The 19,955-nt window shown below is 42.5% G+C and overlaps 1 protein-coding gene across 3 annotated transcripts in view; it reads left to right on the plus strand.

The window, feature by feature from the left end:
• Positions 1-8,354: 8,354 nt before the first annotated feature.
• TBC1D20 (TBC1 domain family, member 20) overlaps positions 8,355-19,955 on the plus strand; it is a 20,445-nt gene continuing 8,844 nt past the window's right edge. For 2 of the 3 annotated variants that reach the window (XR_550718.1, XM_008576061.1), the window contains exons 1-3: positions 8,355-8,539; positions 15,560-15,745; positions 17,367-17,447. Coding sequence is in view for 2 of the 3 variants with exons in the window: in XM_008576061.1 (XP_008574283.1) it covers positions 8,470-8,539; positions 15,560-15,745; positions 17,367-17,447 (337 nt within the window). In the remaining variant the exon portion in view is untranslated. The remainder of the gene's footprint in view (positions 8,540-15,559; positions 15,746-17,366; positions 17,448-19,955) is intronic. The other variant, XM_008576063.1, reaches the window with a different exon arrangement.

Below are 19,955 nucleotides of genomic sequence, written 5' to 3' on the forward strand. Positions count from 1 at the left end.
CTCTCCCAAGACTAAAATTGGGTTTTAGTAGTTTATTAATCACCCGTCCTTGCCTACCTCTTTGCTGGTAACTTTCTCCTCCCTTGTGCCTCAGCTTTAGGGATTGTGGCCATAGGTGACATGGGTGCTAGAGAGGCTGTCTTCCCAGGGCCTTTTCCTGGTTAAGGAAAAAGTTAACCAAAAGCCTTTGAAGGTAAGGTTTCCTCCTCAAAAAATAAGTCTAAAAACTTTGATCCTAACATATGTTCCACCCATCTAAAGTCTCCTCTCCCTGCTTCCCCCACTGTTATCACTACCTTTGCTCTTTTTCCTCATTGTATTCTTTGGCTTGTTTATTGTCTGTCACCCTACTTGCATGTCTTACTAATCTGTGCATCCTTATAAAAACGTTTTTTTAAAAAGTGGGCTTATTATCCTTCAGGATTGAAGAGGACTGAATGGAATAGTACAAAGAAAATGCGTAGCACCATACCTGGCTTGTCATAGATGCTTAATAAATGATAGTTCCCTCCTCCACTCCCACTGCCACCTTCCTCTCCCACTATGCACACAAACGCAGTGAGTGAATGGGAATATTGTTACACAAAGAGCACCTGAAGATCATAAGAGCCTTGCCCTTAGGTTTCCAGCTATAGTTATAAGTCATAGGTCAAACTGAATTAACATGACAATATGTTTGTTTAATGAGCCCCTGGTGAAATCATAGGTGACTGAAGAGCTAAGCAATGATCCTGGCCAAGTTACTAGACTAGATGCTAAATCTTTCTGTTTTCCACCACTTGTATGTAATAATATGAAATTCAGACTAGTATTCTCCAAGTAGATATGTAGAGAGTATCACAAGATACTCTGGTTTTGGAGTCAGTCTTACATAGACAAATAATTCCTAGACTTTATATCCTTCCTGTGACCCTGTGCTAAATTTAACCACTTCAAAGAAGCAACCTACGGGAACTGCACATGCCCTGCTTCTAATCAGAGTTCTATTCGGCTGTATAATTTTTGGATCAGGTACTTAACCTCTCTGAATGTTTTCTTCACAAGCGATTTAAATTATCATTGTAAACACTTTAAACATGCACCAAGTTAAAAGAAAGCTATAACTCACCCATAAACCTGTCACTGAGGTTCAGTCTCCATTACCAGTACAGATGAAGCCCCCTTCTGCCTTTTCCTGATCATATCCTCTTCTTTTTCTCCCCGCCCCAGATGTCCTAATATTTTCTTCATTGATCAAATTGGGATATAAAGACCTATCTCATATGGTGTTTGTTCAAATTAAATGATAGATGTATGGAAAGTCCCCAGCACAGTGTCTGGCATATAGTAGAGTTGGACCAAATGTTAGTTTTTACTCTGAATTGTACAGTTGTGCAGATTGTGTGCAGTAAAAGGATGCCACATCTGTAGGGATGCTATAGCTTTGTGCATTTGGAAAATTTCTGATAAATTTTCCAGCAGATGGCATTAAGTCGTCTTTTAATAGAAGAAAACATGCATTCATTAAACATGACTGGTTTCCAACAAATGCAAGTCACATTTGCAATTTGCAGGAAAGCCAGCATTACTCTGCTCGTACCCTCTCCCACTCTTTCCTCTCTAAGATTCTATCACTCTGTGTCCTCTGAATTTTTAATTTCTCTACTGAAAGCCAAATATTTTTGCATTGTAGCAAATTACAAACTGGATTTGTCTCCCTGTGGCTATAATCACTAGAGATTCTTATTGACCTTAATGTAAGAAGCCCTTCCCCAGGTACCTCCAGATGGGAGCTTACAAGATGGCCTTCTTGGAGAAGTTCCTGAGGGGATTGAGTATTTCTGATCCAGCTTCACTCTTGCATCACCTGCTTTGACAGAGTTTCCTTGGCTCCTCTAATGAAAAAAAAGGAAAGCAGCAGTAGCTGGTAAGTGGCTTCCTGATCCCATCCTGTGAGTCAGTCTCAGCTATAGGTAAACATTTGTAGTCATACCTAGAAAAGGAGGACCTTGCTTTTGTGTGTTGAACAGTTCTGGGAACCCCATACTGAACGTCTTTTATTTTATTTATTTATTTTTTTTTTTTTAAAGATGACCGGTAAGGGGATCTCACCCCTTGGCTTGGTGTTGTCTGCACCACGCTCAGCCAGTGAGCTAAACCGGCCATCCCTATATAGGATCCGAACCCGTGGCCTTGGTGTTATCAGCACCGCACTCTACCGAGTGAGCCACGGGCCGGCCCACTGAACGTCTTTTAAAGAACCCTAAATAAGGGCCGGCCTGTGGCTCACTTGGGAGAGTGTGTTACTGATAACACCAAGGCCACTGGTTCGGATCCCTATATAGGGATGGCCAGTTTGCTCACTTGGGAGAGCGTGGTGCTGACCACACCAACTCAAGGGTTAAGATCCCCTTCCCAGTCATCTTTTAAAAAAATAAATAAATAAAGAAGCCGAAATACCTTCATCTCTTCACACCCCAACGTACACTTTATTCTGTTCCACACTCACCTGGGATTTTTCCAGGGTTTCTCACCCACCCACCTTGACTGGTCTTTCCAGAGTTCATTTCTATATAAGATGCCCTTCAACTCAACAAACATTTGTTGGTGACCATGAACCTGGCCCTGTACTAAACATGGGATTGAGAGATGAGATGCAAGCCCATGGGGAAATGTATGGAATGTTGTTAAATACAAAAGTGAGAAACAAAATTGTATATGTGGGATAATTCTAGCTGTGTTTTTTTGTTTGGTTTTCTGGGTTTTTTAAAATTTCTTATGAAAAATGCAGTTTTCCAGTCAACATGGTAGACAGTTAACTCATGTAGGTACCCGCCTCTTATCCCAGTCCATGGGGGTGCTAACCAAAATAGCATAATTTACTTTCAAATAAGTAGCCCATTTCAAAGAATGAAATAGAAATTCCTAGGTGGCAAAGAGAAAATATGCTGAAGGTAAATGAGTATTCAAGACACCAGGCCTAGATACAGACATACCTCAGAGGCTAGGGTCTAGGGTTTGAATGCCCCCAGGGAGACAAGAGACAGCCTCTGGGCCTTTCAAGGTACAAACTGAAACAATCCCCTAGCACTTGAAAAGGCTACCTCCAGGAAAAAATGAAAGAAAACAAAACATTAGCTGCAGTCGCCTCCGGGAGATGAGGTAAATACAGATGTTACAGAAAAACTCATTAGGAAGGAGCCCTGAACTCTTGGAGAAGGGAGAATGGTCAAGGAAGCATTTTCAGAGGAGGTAGTGCCTGTGGTGGGTACTCTCAGGAGAGGCCCAGCCTGAGCAAGTTCAAGCTGCTGGGACCAACACCTAGGATCAGAACCCTGTCTCATGGCTCAATTCTGCTTCCTGGGCTGGTTTTGCACAGCTGTGCTGCTAGGAATCCCTGTCTGGGTTTCTAGCCAGTGAATTACAGACAAATTTTTCTTTTTCTTGCTTTTGCTCTCTCTAGTCTTGTCCTGAAGATCAGCTGAGTTCAGCCAGTCTAGATCAGTTGAATTAAACTGGATTCAGCCAAGCAGCTGTGCTTCAAGTTGAGGCTGGGCTGTGCATGTCCTCGTGAATTGGACTCAGGTTTGCTCCATGTCGTTCCTTCTGGGTCCCATGCTGAAGCTGCAGCAGCTACCGAGGGCGTACTCTTCTCATGTTTTATCAGTGAAACACAAGAGGCCAAATGAAATCATACAAGCACATTTCAAGCCTCGTGTCAAATGTGCTATCATCCCTTTGGCCAAAGCAAGTCACATAACCAAGCACATCAGTGGGGCAGGGAGGTACACACCCCATGTTGGGAGAACAGTGTGAAGTTATATGGCAAAAAGTGTTTGTGTATAGTCTTATCACAGGGGAGTGAAGAACTGAAATCAATAATGCAATTAACCACACTATCTCAGGAATGGAAGGCCCCATATATAATCTGTGTGTGTATGTATGTATGAAAAAGATCACACCAACTCTTTAGTTATCACTGAGGAATGAAAATTGTGGGTAATTTTATTCTTTTTTATTATCTGTAAGTTATATATATGAGTTACATATATATGTATTTATCAGAGAGAACTCTTATTTTCAAGCAACACAAATCAAGAATCAGGCTTTGGGGCTCCATGGTCAGACACAACACAAAATGCTACCGCACAGAGGGGATTTCCAGGGACTAGCAGTGTTCTAATTATCAGGGTGATGCTTACGTGTGTGTTTGCTCTATAATTGGTTGTCGAAGTGTACATTTATGCTTGGGGCACTCTGTTAAGAGTTCAAATATTAAAAAGTTTTAAAAATAAAAGGAAGAATAAGCAAACTAAAATAAACCAAGAAAGTATTAACTCCAGAGGGAGGGAAAGAAGTTATGAAAGGAAGGAAAACTAAATTTCATACTACTGGTTCAGCTGTCAATAGAATTTACAGCGTCATAATGGAAACACTGAATACTGATCTAACCAAAATTACAGTATAATTATAATGAAAGGATGAGTGATGGGAAATAAGAGCATGTGTGGTGCTGTTGTGAGCAGGATAAGCAGTTTGAGCACTGAACCCTCATCTTTTTACACAGATGTTGGAGCTGTCTGATACAAGGGCTGGCTGGTTAGCTCAGTTGAGAGGAGCATGGTACTGACAACACCAAGGTCCAGGGTTTGATCCCTGTACTGGCCAGCTGCCAAAAACCAACAATAAAAAACTCAGTTGGTTTGAGTGTGGTGCTGATACAGAAATTTAAAATAACTGTAACTAATATGGTAAAGGGTCTAACAGAAAAAGTAGACTGCAAAATCAAAAGTGTAATCTCAGCAGAGAGATGGAAACTAAAACTCAAAATGGAAGTGCTCGGGCTGGCCCGTGGCTCACTCGGTAGAGTGTGGTGCTGATAACACCAAGGCCCCGGGTTCGGATCCCACATAGGGATGGCCGGTTTGCTCACTGGCTGAGCGTGGTGCTGACAACACCAAGTCAAGGGTTAAGATCCCCTTACCGGTCATCTTTAAAAAAAAAAAAAAAAAAATGGAAGTGCTCAAAATGGGAAACATTAACAGAGGAAGAATACTTTTAGTGAGCTCATTGGTAGAATTGACACAGCCAGGGAAAGAATGAGTGAACTATGAAGATAGGTCCATGAGATTACCCAGACTGAAACACAAAGGGGGGGGAACAAAACAAAAAACAGCATCCAAGAATTGTGAAACAATATCAAACATTCTAACATATGTGTAATTAGATTCCCAGAAGAAGAGAGGGAGAACAGGAGAAAAGAAACATTTGAAAAACTAAAGGCTGGGAATTCCAATACTAAGGACAGAACCAAACCGTAGACCCAATTAGCTCGGAGAACACCAAGCAGAATAAATTTATACACATACACATACACACAAGTAGGAATGTCCAAAATGCTAAAACAAAAGACAAAATCTTAAAGACAACCAGAGGAAAAAAGGCATTACATACAGAGGAAGCTAAGAATGATAGAGACTTATCAGAAACCATGCAAGCTAGAAGACAATGGAGTGACTTTAGTGCTAAAAGGAGGTAAAAAAACAAAAACTCAATCCAGTATCCTATATCCAGTGGAAATATATTTCAAAATGAAGGAGAAATAAAGCCTTTCTCAGACAAAAAGTGGGAATTCATTGCCAGAAGACCTACTCTACAGGAATATTAAAAGGATCCCTGTACCAGCCAGCCACATATATATATGTATATATATATGAAAATAAGTTTTTCAGGCAGAAGGAATAGATACCAGACAGCAACCTGGATCAACAACATGCAATTAAGAGCACTAGAAATGGAATGAGTGAAAATAAAATAATTTTTTTTCCTTTTTGTCTTTTTTTTACTGACCGGCAACGGGATCACAACCCTCGGTGTTGCGCCCGCACCGCGCTCAGCCAGTGAGCGGGAACCGGTCTCCACATGGGATCCGAACCCTCAGCGGGAGCGCTGCACTCTCCAGTGCACCACCGGGCCGGCCTGAAAATAAAATAATTTTAAAAATTACCTTAAGATGTCTGTGCTTCCTGGTGTCCTGGGCTCTGTGGCAGGCCAGCCTGGCAAACTCTGGCTCACCTAGAGGTTCTAAGCTCCTGCCACAGGGCACCATTACCATAGCACTCAGATCACAGTCTGACGTAGGCTGATTTCTATTGGTCCAGGAAGGTTTTGGTGTTTTTGTTTTGTTTTTAATTTTTGGCACACACATAGAGCTCCTTTCAAAAAGAGTGGGCACAGGGAATTGTGAGGCAAACTGACTGGTCATACTGTCATTTAGAGCTCCGTGATGATGAAGTGCTGCCCAGAAAATGGAGTACCAGCCCAGAACAGGAATGGGATACCTCTATGGGACTCCTCATTCTTCACCTTGCTGAGCCCTTGACAGTTGCTTAACCATCTCTCCCTTTTTCTTGAGAGCCTGCCAATTCCTTGTTTTACAAAGGATGAGAGTTGGCCTAAGCCTCACAAAGACCGCACAACTGTTTAGAGTAGCTGCAGTGGGGAAGAGGGGTCACTATCTCATTACTATCCAAGGCAAGAATCCAGCTGGCTGGCTGACCAGCCCCGTAAACTGAGAAGGGAATAAATACCTCAAATTGCTTGAGAAGGTTACTCCTAAATTGGGATGACTTAATTATTTTTTCAGTGGGCACTAGGTATCTTTTAACCTCAACAATGTTTTAGGATAAAGAGCAGAAATGTTTCCAGACTCCTACTGTTAATATTTTTGCATTAAGGAATATATATGAAAGTGATACTTTACATGCTTGTACTGTTTAAGATAATTTCAAGAATTCTAACAGATGATTCTTATGGTATCGATTACAAATGTGTATTTGAATAATTGATTTAGACTTGAGTTTTAAGTTGAAGTCTTAAGTTTGTATTGACATTTAAAAGAACTCAGGACAATGTATTTATTTATTTACCATACAGATGTTCATAGTACCTTATAATTGTCCAAAACTGGAAGCAACCAAGAATTTCTTCAAAAGGTGAGTAAATAAACAAATATTTCTATGCAATAAAATATTATTCAGCAATAAAAAGAAATGAGCTATCTAAGCCATGAAAAGACATGAAAGAACCTTAAATGTAAATTTGCTTAGTAAAAGAAGCCAGTCTGAAAAAGCTACTACTGTAATGACAACGTATTTGTAAGTTTAATTTGTCACATTTACAAGACTTGAGAGGCTTTGTTAGAAAATTGTGATACTTAAAAAGGGGGAATGAATTATTAAATTTATAAATGCAGTTTCCAATGTTCAAAGGATTTTAATCTACCAAGTTTATTATTGGGACCAAAGAAGTCACTATTATGTACTAGAATTATGAATAGAATTGTAAAATTTGTCAACAAATTATGATCTAGGTTTGTGGATTTCTTTTTTTTTAAAGATGACCGGTAAGGGGATCTTAACCCTTGACTTGGTGTTGTAAGCACCACGCTCACCCAGTGAGCGAACCGGCCATCCCTATATGGGATCCGAACCCGGGGCCTTGGTATTATCAGCACCACACTCTCCCGAGTGAGCCACGGGCCGGCCCTAGGTTTGTGGATTTCTAATTTTAATAAATTTTAGTTTTAGAAATCAAATTAGTTTGAGTAATCTTTTCTGCACATGAAAGTTACTCGGAGGACCCTAAAAAAGGACTTAAAATGTAATGGTGTGGGCCGGCCCGTGGCTCACTCGGTAGAGTGCGGTGCTAATAACACCAAGGCCCCGGGTTCGGATTCCACATATGGATGGCCGGTTCGCTCACTGGCTGAGCGTGGTGCTGACAACACCAAGTCAAGGGTTAAGATCCCCTTACCGGTCATCTTTAAAAAAAAAAAAAAAAATGTAATGGTGGACCCTAGAACCTGGATTGGACAGGATGGACATGAAACCAGGAAGGGCCAGTAGTAATGGGTTCCAGGGGCTGGAGGTCTCAGAAGAATAAACAACTGTTAAGGCGCGGAGTGGGGGAAGAGAAGGGTATCAAACCACTGGAATCATGGGATTTTCAGAGTCGGGGCCCAACATTGGAGATTTAGCAGGTGGAACAGTTTCTGGCTACGACAATATCAGGAGCGTGTTTGTTCTCAGTACTTTCTCAATAAACTTGTGAGCTCAGTACCATTTTACAGATAATAAAACCAAAAAAAATGACAAAATCTGGAACTGAACACACTAAGTAGAGAACGCCACGCTCTACACAGTTCGGATAGAAATAACTCTCCGCCATGCTCGCCGTGCTTTCCCCGCCGCTGCAGCAGCACACGCTTGCCCCGGATACCGCCGCTCGCCCTCGCGAAGAGGCGGTCACGTGCCGGCGTGGGGGCGGGGCCGCGTGAGGACGCCTGTGTTCCTGTGCGCATGCGTGCCGCCGGCCGACGGAGCCGACCCTGACCCCGCGGGGATTGCGCTGTGTTCTGCGGCCACAGCCGCGTCTTCTCACGGCTCTGCTGTCTGCCGGGGCTCGGGCCGGGGCCCGGGCCCCCGGGGCATGGCTCTCCGTAGTGCGCAGGGCGATGGCCCCACCTCCAGTCGCTGGGATGGCGGCTCCGAGAAGGCAGGTACGGAAGTCGGCCGGGGAGCGGCCTGCGAGGACGGACTGGGGGTAGGGCGGCCCGAGGGGCAGGGGACAGCTGTTGGAGGAGCGGGCCGAGGCGGCCTTGCGCCGGAGGGAGCCGCGGGCGGGATTCGGGACGGCGGGAGAGGAAAAGACTGAAGGGCCCGGGTCACGTCTGAAGGGGGAGAGGGCCTGGAATAGGGACCGGGCAGATGCTGAGCAGACCAGGGGAATCCCGGCGGCAGAATCGCGTCCCCAGTGGGAAGGATTGGGCGGGGGCTCCGCGCTCCGGCCTCCTTATATCTGCAGAGTAGAATTGGGGGTCCCTGAGAACTGAGGCCAGGCCTCACTCCGCACACTCCTGGTGCCTCTCCCTTGTTGTAAGGTAGGTTTCCCAAACTTCATTCGTTTATAGCCGCCTGGGTTTACGCGGTGTTTCTGTACCGTCTGTGTCTTTTAATTACCATAAAACTCACTCTTTAAAACTGTACAGTTCAGGAATTCTTAGTACATTCGTAAAGTTGTGCAACCATCGGCACTAATTCCAAAACATTTCAAATTCCGAAAAGAAACTCGTACCCCGTACCATCACTCGCCACTCTCCAGTATCCACGGCTCTTGGCAACCACTGATCTCCTTTCGGTCTCCGTCCTGTGCCGCCTGTTTTAATGCTATTTAATTGTATAAGAAGCGATTCTAGTCTTTACAGTGTTTCAGTCTAAACCGTAACTTCTGTGAAATCACGGTTTTCTTGCACATTATATTCTCCAAGATGTTTTCCATACAGTAAATACATGGCAGTTAAAATTATGAATGCTTACTTTGTAAAGTGAAATAATCTTTTCCCGGCTGGGGAAGACTAAGGTAGCTTTCCCACTTTCCCGTCCTCTGATGGGTGGTTCCCATAATAGAACCAACCACGTTATTCAACCCACATATTTTGCATTTTTTTTTTCTTTTCTCTCTCTTTTTTTTTTTTTTTTTAAGATGACCGGTAAGGGGATCTCAACCCTTGGCTTGGTGTTGTGAGCACCACGCTCAGCCAGTGAGCAAACCGGCCATCCCTATATAGGATCCGAACCCGTGGCCTTGGTGTTATCAGCACCGCACTCTACCGAGTGAGCCACGGGCCGGCCTATATTTTGCATTTTTTGATGAAGCTCCTGGTATCTGCGTGTTGTTTCCCTGGGCTCATTTTCTGTTATCCCCTTTTTCTCTTGTTCTCACACTGGATGTAAGTGGAGTTTAGATCACATATTACCTCTCTGGGGCCTTTGGTATTATAACCCCTTGCTTGTGTTTGTATGACATCTGTCCTAATGGCATAATAGTCAATGCCCTAAGCGGCCTGGGTCTCGAGACCTGTTGCAAGACTTTACTCCCTCTCCCACCCCCCACCTAGTTCCCTTGGTTTTGCTTCTCTGAATGAATGGGAGGAATTTAGAGATGAGTTTTTTAAATTTTTGTTTCGTTTGTAATCATATTGGAGAATTGTTGGCAAAGTTACTAGTACTAGAAGCCCTCCTTTGTGGAGTTTATGGCCAGATTGGTTTACTCTCTAAACTATTTTTCTTCATTGTTGGGCTAAAGCATTCTTTTGTGAGACCTGCTTATCTTTATGTTTTGGGTAGTTAATGAATCTCTGCTAATTGGGGTACTGTTTTGTAGAAACTAATTAGGACTTTCTGAAACAGAAGTTACTTTGTTTTATTTTGTTATTAATAGGAATCTTACCCAGAATAAAGTAGGAATTTACTCTCCCACTGTCTTTCTCGGTACAAATAACGAATTTCAAGCATATATTTTAATTTCCATTGCTTAATTTAACTTCTGTTTAAAGGCTGTAAAACTTTCTTGATATGCAAGCTTAGACCAAGTAGTCAGTATGGAATTTTGTGCCTCCCATGAGCTCTGTTACATAAGTGTGTAGTAGGTCGCTTACCTGATCCAAGTCACTAATATTTATTTTGATGATATGGAAAAACTTGTAAAGGAAGCATAGCTAGTGGTGATCTTTAGTCATTGTCCTTCCCCTGTATATGAAGTTCCCCAAGCTGAATGCTTTTGGCGATACCTGTTACTCTGAGGAGGCAGAAATCTTTACCTGGGCTCTGTAGCCAGAGTTGGGAAAAGTTTAAGACAGTAACGAGCCATCTTACCAAAAATGTTGAGAACCACTGCTTCAGTGTCCCTTACTAAAATAAGCATTTTAGTGGAGAACAGGCCAAAGTAGTACCTATATCTTTTCTTTTCTCTTTGTTGAATGAATTACTTTTCAGGCATCAGGAATCCATTTATAGCAGCCTTATAGTTTGCAGCCAGCTATAGGACAGTCATTTCATTCCATCATGGTTATGATAGGCAAGACCTCTACTATCAAGGGATTTGGAAAGTATCAGCTTTGTAATATACAATATACCTCTCTTATAATTGGGGCAATAAAGAAATTGGAGGAGAAATTTTTCAGGGAAATTATAATCATGTATATGCTACCTCCAGATGAAACACGGGCTTTTATCCCAAGCCCAGATAAGCATTTTCTTTTCTTTTTTTTTTTTTTCCTTTTTATCTCTTTTTTTGTCGGCAACGGATCGCAACCCTCAGTGTCGCGCCCGTACCGGACCGGGACCGGCAACGGGATCGCAACCCTCAGTGTTGCCCCCGCACCTCGCTCAGCCAGTGAGCGGCCGGTCTGTATGTGGGATCCAAACCCTCGGCGGGAGCGCCGCTGCGCTTCCCAAGCGGCACACTGTAGCAGTGTGCCACCGGGCCGGCCCCCAGATAAGCATTTTCAAGTCCAGAAATGTTTGTACTATTCTAAAATCTGTATATAACATTTATCTTAAAGTAGGTGGTAGGTATTATTTTAATCTTCTCTTGAACATCCAAAAAATAGCTCTATGATTTCTCTCTTTCTAAAATAAATAGGATGTGTGTGAATTAGTGGTTCAGTGAAACGACTCTGCCAACCTTTTCTCCCTCATTGTGTAGTCTAGCACTTGACCTTCTTACTTTGTGATTTATACAGCTCTAGCTCACTTGAATTTTCTGTTTTCTCTTCCCTTTGTATGCCACAATGAGAGCCTATACATGAAGTATTTGTGGGGGTGGCACATGTAGGAGTGCCTTCCTCATCTACCACTAACGTTTAATCACTGGAATGTGGGGTCAAGGAAGGTGGTATTGGTGCCTGGACAGCAGCTAAAACCTACATTTGAGCAGCATCCTAGTCTGGGACGTACCAGTAGTTTTGTTTTTCTGTGTTTTGGCAGCTGGCCAGTACGGAGATCTGAACCCTTGACCTTGGTGTTATAACACCATGGTCTAACCAGCTGAGCCAGCCCAAGTCTACAGGTCCATTTAGAGTTCTTCAGTGAGCATATTCTTTTTTTTTTTTTTTTTTAATTATTTATTATTATTATTATTTTTTAAGCAGCTGGCTGGTATGGGGGAGCATATTCTTAACAGTAGTATGGGGGGAAAATGTCATTCACGATAGGCCAGTTTTTTCCAGAGGAAAAATAACTAAGCTAAATCATTTATTTTATTCTGCACATATTTAGTGAGTTTCTACAGAGTGTCAAAAACAAGAAGAAAGTAAATTTTGAAATGCAAGATTGAAAATAGAATCAGAACAGAGTCTTAAGTAAAATAAGTAGTGGAGCTATGGTTTGGGTTCAGAATTAGTTAACATTCTGACAGATTATTTGCTTAAATCTCATGGAAATCCAGCTGATTGCAGTGTTCTTTTCTCCAAAACAGAAGTAACAGTTTTCCTTTCCTCCAGATTGCTGACTAGCTTACTTGGAAAGAGGAGTGGGGGTGGATATGTGTCTAAACAAATTGAGAAAAAGTTAACATATTCTTAACAAGTCGGTTAACAAGATTTCTAAATGTCAGCGTCCCTCAAGCAGTTTTCAGTATTACCGTTTAAGTGCTCTTAATTTGTGGTGTGGGGAAAGTGCAAGGGTACTTTGTTTTAAAAAAAGTAAATGTCTGCTAGATTGTTTTCTTGGTTGGAAATTAATTCTATTTCTGTTCATATATTGTCTCAGGCTATGTTGTTATATAACAAGTCTCCTGTTTCCTGCATGTCTGACCCCTCTTTGAAAACATACAGCCTGGGCCGAGCCCGTGGCGCACTCGGGAGAGAGAGCGCGGTGCGGCCGGTCTCAAAAAGGACAAAAAAGAAAACATACAGCCTGTTCTTCCAAAGGATGGCCCCTGAGGCCCAAAGTGAAATCTTTCCCTGTCTTCCTTTTGAGTGCAGGATAAAACCCATACTCTTTTGCGGGATGAATCCAGCCCAGACTCTTCTACGAGCCTCATTTACTGCACTCCTTCCTGCTTCTATTCTTTCCCTTTACCTGACACTTCAGCTACACAGAACTTCTCTTTGTTTCCTGGACATGCTGTTTCTTTCATATGACAGGGTCTTTGCACATACTCTTTCCTCTGCCTGGATTGATTTCCCTTCAACACACTCTTCCATGTGGCAAAGTTTCTTTAAGAAGGTACCAGAAAATATTCTTGATGAAGCCTTTCCTGTGTGCCTCAGAAGTAGTCATTTTTTCCTTTGGATATTTATAATTCTTCATGATTCTGTTGTATCATATATAATAAATGTTTGTGTCCCTCCCTATAAGCCTCTCAAAGACAGAGAGAGTCATATTCATCTTTTTATCCCTAGTACAGTGCTTAGTACAAGTAGGCACTCATTAAATGATGGAAAGATGAATGGATGGATGGACAAATGGGTGGGTGGATGGGTAGATGGATGAATGGATGAAAGGACACACCTGAGCCACGTGCTTGACACATCTCATACTTTTTTTTTTTTAAATTCTCATAAGCAAGCATTTAACTAGTTATGTGCTAGTTATATGCTGACAGAGGAAATTGGGGACTTGATTTTTCATGATTTCTAGGTAGAGTAACCACTTAATTAGCATCCAAACTGGGACATTTTTGAGAGTGCAGGGAGCAGGGGGAGGTTGCTACGAACAATTATGCCAGGACTATAGGTGTAAACCAGGAAGATCTCAGACAAACTGGAACAAATGGTCACCCTGCTAGGTTACTTGTAAAAACAACAACAGTCTAGCCAGGAGTACAGGTTTACCTGGGTGAAAAGTCACTTGTGTTATTTTCCTTTCTCCATGTCGAATTGCATGTGACTCCAAACCAGTTGGTGCCTCTGTTTATGTGGTTTATGTGTCACAGCTTTCGTAAGTAGATTATCGGGGCTGTGAGTACCAATTTTTATTTGTGTTAATGATGTGCACCTTTGTCATGGAAACAATTTGTAGACTTTTGTCTCAGAATAGAACATTGCTGAGGAATGTGGCTTAGTGTCCCTTCTAAAACCTAACATGCCTTCCAATGTTAGTCCCTTCTAAAGCCTAACCTACCTTCTGGTATTATCTTCCACTTTACATTAACTCTAGTGCCTTGTACCTAGTATATACTCCAAAAATATTGTTTAATGAGTCTGTTTACTGTCAAATGAAAGGGCCTTATGTTCCTACCTCCAAGCCTTTCTTCTCTTCTCTACCCCTCCTCCCAACCCCTCTAACTCCTCCCCTTCTCTTCTGAGGTGCACTTCTCAGGTTAGCCTGACCTGCTGCAATCTCTTTGAGCTCTTGACATTTATTGTCTGCACCCATCTTTTTGGGGGGAATTATAGTGCACTGCCTTGTGACAATTGGTGGTGTCTTGTGTTTTTGTCTTATATACTCGATGATGCAGGCAATCAGAAAGAATCTAAATACAGGCATCATCCATTTAACTGCAACAGGCCATTCCTAAAGGTAGACATTCTTCATGAAAACTCTGAGAACCTATTACCTCATTATTTTAAATAGAAAAATTATAATATGATAGATATCAACTACAAACTCCCAACTAATTTCCTAAAAAGTAATTTAAACACAGTAAAATGCTTGTGAATAACAGACTATCACATAAGGATGTAAGATGCTTAATTTTGCTTTCTGATCTCTACTAATTACTATGGTTGTTAAGAAACAGTTGTTTTGGGCCGGCCCGGTGGCGCACTGCTACAGTGCGCCGCTTGGGAGTGGGGCGGCGCTCCCGCCGAGGGTTCGGATCCCACATACAGACCGGTTCCCGCTCACTGGCTGAGCGAGGTGCAGGTGCAGCACTGAGGGTTGCAATCCCGTTGCCGGTTCCGGTCTGGTACGGGCGCAACACTGAGGGTTGCGATCCGTTGCCGGTCACGAAAAAAGACAAAAAGGAAAAAAAAAAAAGAGATATATATGTTCTGTGAAGTTTGGGTATTGAGAGGTATATATGCTTTGTGAAGTTTGGGTATTAAGAAAGAGCAAGCATTCTGTAGGAAAACATTGTCACTAACTGCTAGATATGCCTGAATTTACTGAGCATTTGTTATAATTGTAATTCCTTGCTTGTTACTTACACAGTATGTCTCCTTAGTGTTTTGTACATTATGTGCTAATTAAATAACTGTAGGTTGATAGGAGGGGAACTAATATTTAATAAGTATCTACTGTGTACCATGGTAGCTGTCCTGACAGGAGGATGTCAACCCTGAGGCCCAGAGAGGTTAAGTAATCTGCCCAAAGTTATAGAACAAATAAGTGGCAGAGCCAGGAGGTGAACCAAGATCTGTCTGATTTAAATACATCCTTTTTTTCACTAAATCTTTCTTTTGAAAAAATATAATTATTTCTGGTCTGTGCCTGTGATCTTTGGTTCAGACCTATAGAAAGAGATTATCTTTTTAAAATAGGCTACCTAAAATCTACTTTATAATGAACTTCCTGCTCCCACCCCCACCCCAGTGAGGTTCAGTGGGTAGGCCTGAAATTAATAGTGCATTTGGCTATGAGACTTTATGTCAGCAAGTGATCTCAGAGCTATCTGTCTAGAAGTAGATACTTACCTGTACCTCAAACCAAATAAGGAGATTGAGCCCTAAGCAGAAGACATACAAATGCTGAATGTGTGCCTAATGCTCCCCCCCCTTTTTTTTTTTTTGCAGACTTTAACACCAAAAAGAAAAAGAAAGTGGCAGAGATATACCAGGCTCTGAACAGTGAGCCCACTGATGTGGCTGCCCTTAGACGCATGGCTATCAGTGAAGGAGGGCTCCTTAATGATGATATCAGGCGGAAAGTGTGGCCCAAGCTCCTCAATATCAACACCAATGACCCACCTCCCATATCAGGTAATGGAGTAAGGGGGAGCCCATGCGGACTCCCAAGAGTAGGAAGCAGGGAGGAAAGAATTCCAGAATCTTTGATTTTTGTGCTTGTTTCAAACCAAGAGTAGATGAGTAAATCTAAAGCACTTTAGGAAATACTTGGGTCCAGTCTGAAAATAAGGCCAACAGATAACTACAATTTTCTTCAAAAACGGAATGCGCTTTTATTAGGGACTAAAATATTGGCTAGGTAGAGGAGTTTATTAAAAACGTATGTTCTAGTCCAGATTCACTTGATGGGAAGTGGGTTGTAGGAATTTGTATTTTAACAAGCACCCCAGCTGATTCCAATGTAGATGACTACATTTTGAGAAACATTGGACTGCAGGGAGAGATAATACCTCTGTGGTCCTTTCAAACAAAAAACAAAAATTTTTATTGCGATCCTTTGGAGTTCTAAAATTCTGTGATTCTAGGAAAGCTGTTATTTGACTAATTTGCAAGGTCCATGTAGTAAAAGGAGTTTTTTGGAATGCAGTTTAAAATACAGAAGACCCCATACCAGCCAGCCGCCAAAAACAAAAACAATACAAAAGAAAGAACTGTGGAACAATGAATCCACTTTGTTGTTCATTCACTTAATTCACTCACTTTATTGCTTTCCTGCCATTATGGCAAAATGCCGAGTGCTGGGGATTCTTTCATTTACTTAGCATATATTAGTTGTGCTCCAATTGTGTGCCAGGTACTGGAGGTGATTCAAACAGGACCTCTGCTGTGGAAAAGTTCACAGTGTCTTGGTGCCACTGAGTAGGTGTTGCGTTGCCACTTGTCATCATCTTTGGGACTGGCTGCCTTAGAGCAGTCAGCTTTTTGTTGGAAAGCAAAGGCATTGCCACAGTCACACTCTCAATCCTGAGATGATCTTCTTTCAGATTTCAGGCTTCCCATGTTTTTTGTAAGATGAAGTCTGTGTGTGAGGAAGTATTGCACCAACTCCTCTGGTAGCATCTGATTTTGTGAGGGAAATGTACACCTAATATATAGCACTTGGTTTGGGTTGAGGGAAGTGTATACCTGTTATATAAGTACAAGGGTACTTCAGAAACTTTGTGGAAAAATAGAATTAAAAGATAATACAATTATTTCCATGAAATTTCCGAAGTACCCTCCTACATAACAGTTACAGACTGCCTTCTTTCTTTCACACTGGATTGGGCTTATCAACTGAACACCGGTTTTTTTCAGTGGTCTGTGGTTTCTGCATTCATGATTTATTTGATCCTTATAGTAACCTGAGAGGTACAGATATGAACACTGAAATTCAGAGCAGTCCCCAGTGATGCACAGTGGCAGCCTGCACTAGGGTCTGGCCTCCTGACTTCTCTCCTGCTCTCTCCACCCAACTCTGTTGCCTCCTGGACAAACTGTGTTCCCTCCCCTTAAGGTTAACATGACTTGCATGAAACAGTGTGTGTTTGGTACTAAACTAGGAATTCTCTTCCAAATGTTGTTATCTTGAGTCATGTCCTCTTCAGGAAAAAGCCAGGTGTCTTGCAGGCTTTTGATGTCATTTCAGAATGTTTTGCTCCTGATCTGGCTTCCTAGTCATTCTTGCAATAACATATTTCTTTTGCTCCAATAGGGAAGAACCTACGGCAGTTGAGCAAGGACTACCAACAAGTGTTGCTGGATGTCAGGCGGTCTTTACGGAGGTTCCCTCCTGGTGAGAAACTCTCTAAGTCTTGCCACATTTAGAGTGAGGGTTTCTGTCCCAGTTGCACTTACTTTCTTGTGTTGGTGCTTGCCAGTCCCAGGAGAGTTTTATCCCAGTGCACAGTGTGACCTAACAGGCAGGACCCTGGCTCCACAGGGACCTTTAGTACTCCTAATCTGCTGAGTCATTTTTTTGTTGACTCAGTCACTTTCAGACCTCCACAGTGAAAGCCTGAACCAAAAATAATTTCTCTTGGCCTAGAGGTGGTGAATGAGAGAGGGGATTTTTTGGTTTTTGTTTTTCCTTCAAGCTACGGAAGGGACTTGAAGGAAAAACAAACAAACAAAAAAATAAAGATTGTTAGAGCTATCAGTCTGGCTTTAGAGAGCAGATTGGTTTGGAACTGGACACTAATAAGAGTTATCAATGTCTTCATTTAATTAGATTTATAAATAGGAATATCTTGCATATACATATATTGGGTCCCTTGGACTGGAAAGGAGGCTGTTCCCTGCATGTTTAAAGAATCTATTCCTGGGGCCGTCCCGTGGCTCACTCGGGAGAATGCAGTGCTGATAACACCAAGGCCACGGGTTCGGATCCTATATAGGGATGGTCGGTTGGCTCACTGGCTGAGCGTGGTGCTGACAATACCGAGTCAAGGGTTAAGATCCCCTCACTGGTCATCTTTAAAAAAAAAAAAAAAAAAAATCTATTCCTAGGGCCGGTCTGTGGCTCACTTGGGAGAGTGTGGTGCTGATACCACCAAGGCCCCGGGTTCGGATCCCATATAGGGATGGCCGGTTCGCTCACTGGCTGAGCGTGGTGCTGACAATACCGAGTCAAGGGTTAAGATCCCCTCACTGGTCATCTTTAAAAAAAAAAAAAAAAAAAATCTATTCCTAGGGCCGGTCTGTGGCTCACTTGGGAGAGTGTGGTGCTGATACCACCAAGGCCCCGGGTTCGGATCCCATATAGGGATGGCCGGTTCGCTCACTGGCTGAGCGTGGTGCTGACAATACCGAGTCAAGGGTTAAGATCCCCTCACTGGTCATCTTTAAAAAAAAAAAAAAAAAAAATCTATTCCTAGGGCCGGTCTGTGGCTCACTTGGGAGAGTGTGGTGCTGATACCACCAAGGCCCCGGGTTCGGATCCCATATAGGGATGGCCGGTTCGCTCACTGGCTGAGCGTGGTGCTGACAATACCGAGTCAAGGGTTAAGATCCCCTCACTGGTCATCTTTAAAAAAAAAAAAAAAAAAAATCTATTCCTAGGGCCGGTCTGTGGCTCACTTGGGAGAGTGTGGTGCTGATACCACCAAGGCCCCGGGTTCGGATCCCATATAGGGATGGCCGGTTCGCTCACTGGCTGAGCGTGGTGCTGACAATACCGAGTCAAGGGTTAAGATCCCCTCACTGGTCATCTTTAAAAAAAAAAAAAAAAAAAATCTATTCCTAGGGCCGGTCTGTGGCTCACTTGGGAGAGTGTGGTGCTGATACCACCAAGGCCCCGGGTTCGGATCCCATATAGGGATGGCCGGTTCGCTCACTGGCTGAGCGTGGCGCTGACAACACCCAGTCAAGGGTTAAGATCCCCTTACCGGTCATCTTTTTAAAAAAAAAAAAAGGATTGCTGAAGGAATGAGATCCTCTAAACCTGTTGCTTCCGTCTTCTGAAACCATGCTCTGGCTTGGATTTTGTCTGTTAAAGGGCCTTCTTTCCTGCTTGCATCCCTGTTCCCCAGAGAGGCTCTTGTGATTCCCATGAGCCTACCAACTTGGTTTTGATAAAAGCATATATATGCCCATGGCCCAGTCCCTTTTTCCTATCCTGCTAGTTTGGATGAGACCACATGACAGATGCCTCCCATTTTTCCCCTAGGTAACCTGTTTTCCCCTGAACCCTTTGCTTCCATTTGTGTAACATCAGTCTTTGCCATTCTTTCTGTAGGCTCAGCTTTCCATGTGGCTTCATATTCTCTTCATGTTCTCCTGGGCTTGGCTGACCACTTTTATACTAAAAATTCAAACAGGGTTTAATTTTTACTGTCACTACTTTTGTTACTTAACCTATCCTTGGTACTTGTTTTATTCTCTTTTTTATTTTATCTTTTAGAGTTTGCCTTTTTTGAGAAGGGGTGGAGTAAATACGGGCAAGAGATGGGCTTTGCTGCTAACCTTAATCCCTTTGTTCAATTCAGTCTGGGTCCTTACATTAACTGTTTTCTCTCACAATATGTTTTTAGCTGTAAAAACTAATGATGTAGGAAAGCCATGCTGTGTGCCATTCTTCTAAAGCAGTTCACAAGGCCAAGGTTTGGCATTCTCACAGTAAAAGCCAGATGAGCTGAGGAGCTGCACTGACCCCTGGCAGGACTAGTTTCATGCTCTGAAAGAGTTCCTGTGATAGGCTCCCCTGTTTCCAGCTGCATCTTTGGATCAAGAGATCAGTCCTTCCTGTAATATTTGGTATGTTTTGTGTTTTTTTTTTTTTTTTTTTTTTTTTTTTTTTTTTTTT

This window comes from Galeopterus variegatus, unplaced genomic scaffold, assembly GCF_000696425.1.
Source record: "Galeopterus variegatus unplaced genomic scaffold, G_variegatus-3.0.2 Scaffold1282, whole genome shotgun sequence".
Taxonomy (NCBI): domain Eukaryota; kingdom Metazoa; phylum Chordata; class Mammalia; order Dermoptera; family Cynocephalidae; genus Galeopterus; species Galeopterus variegatus.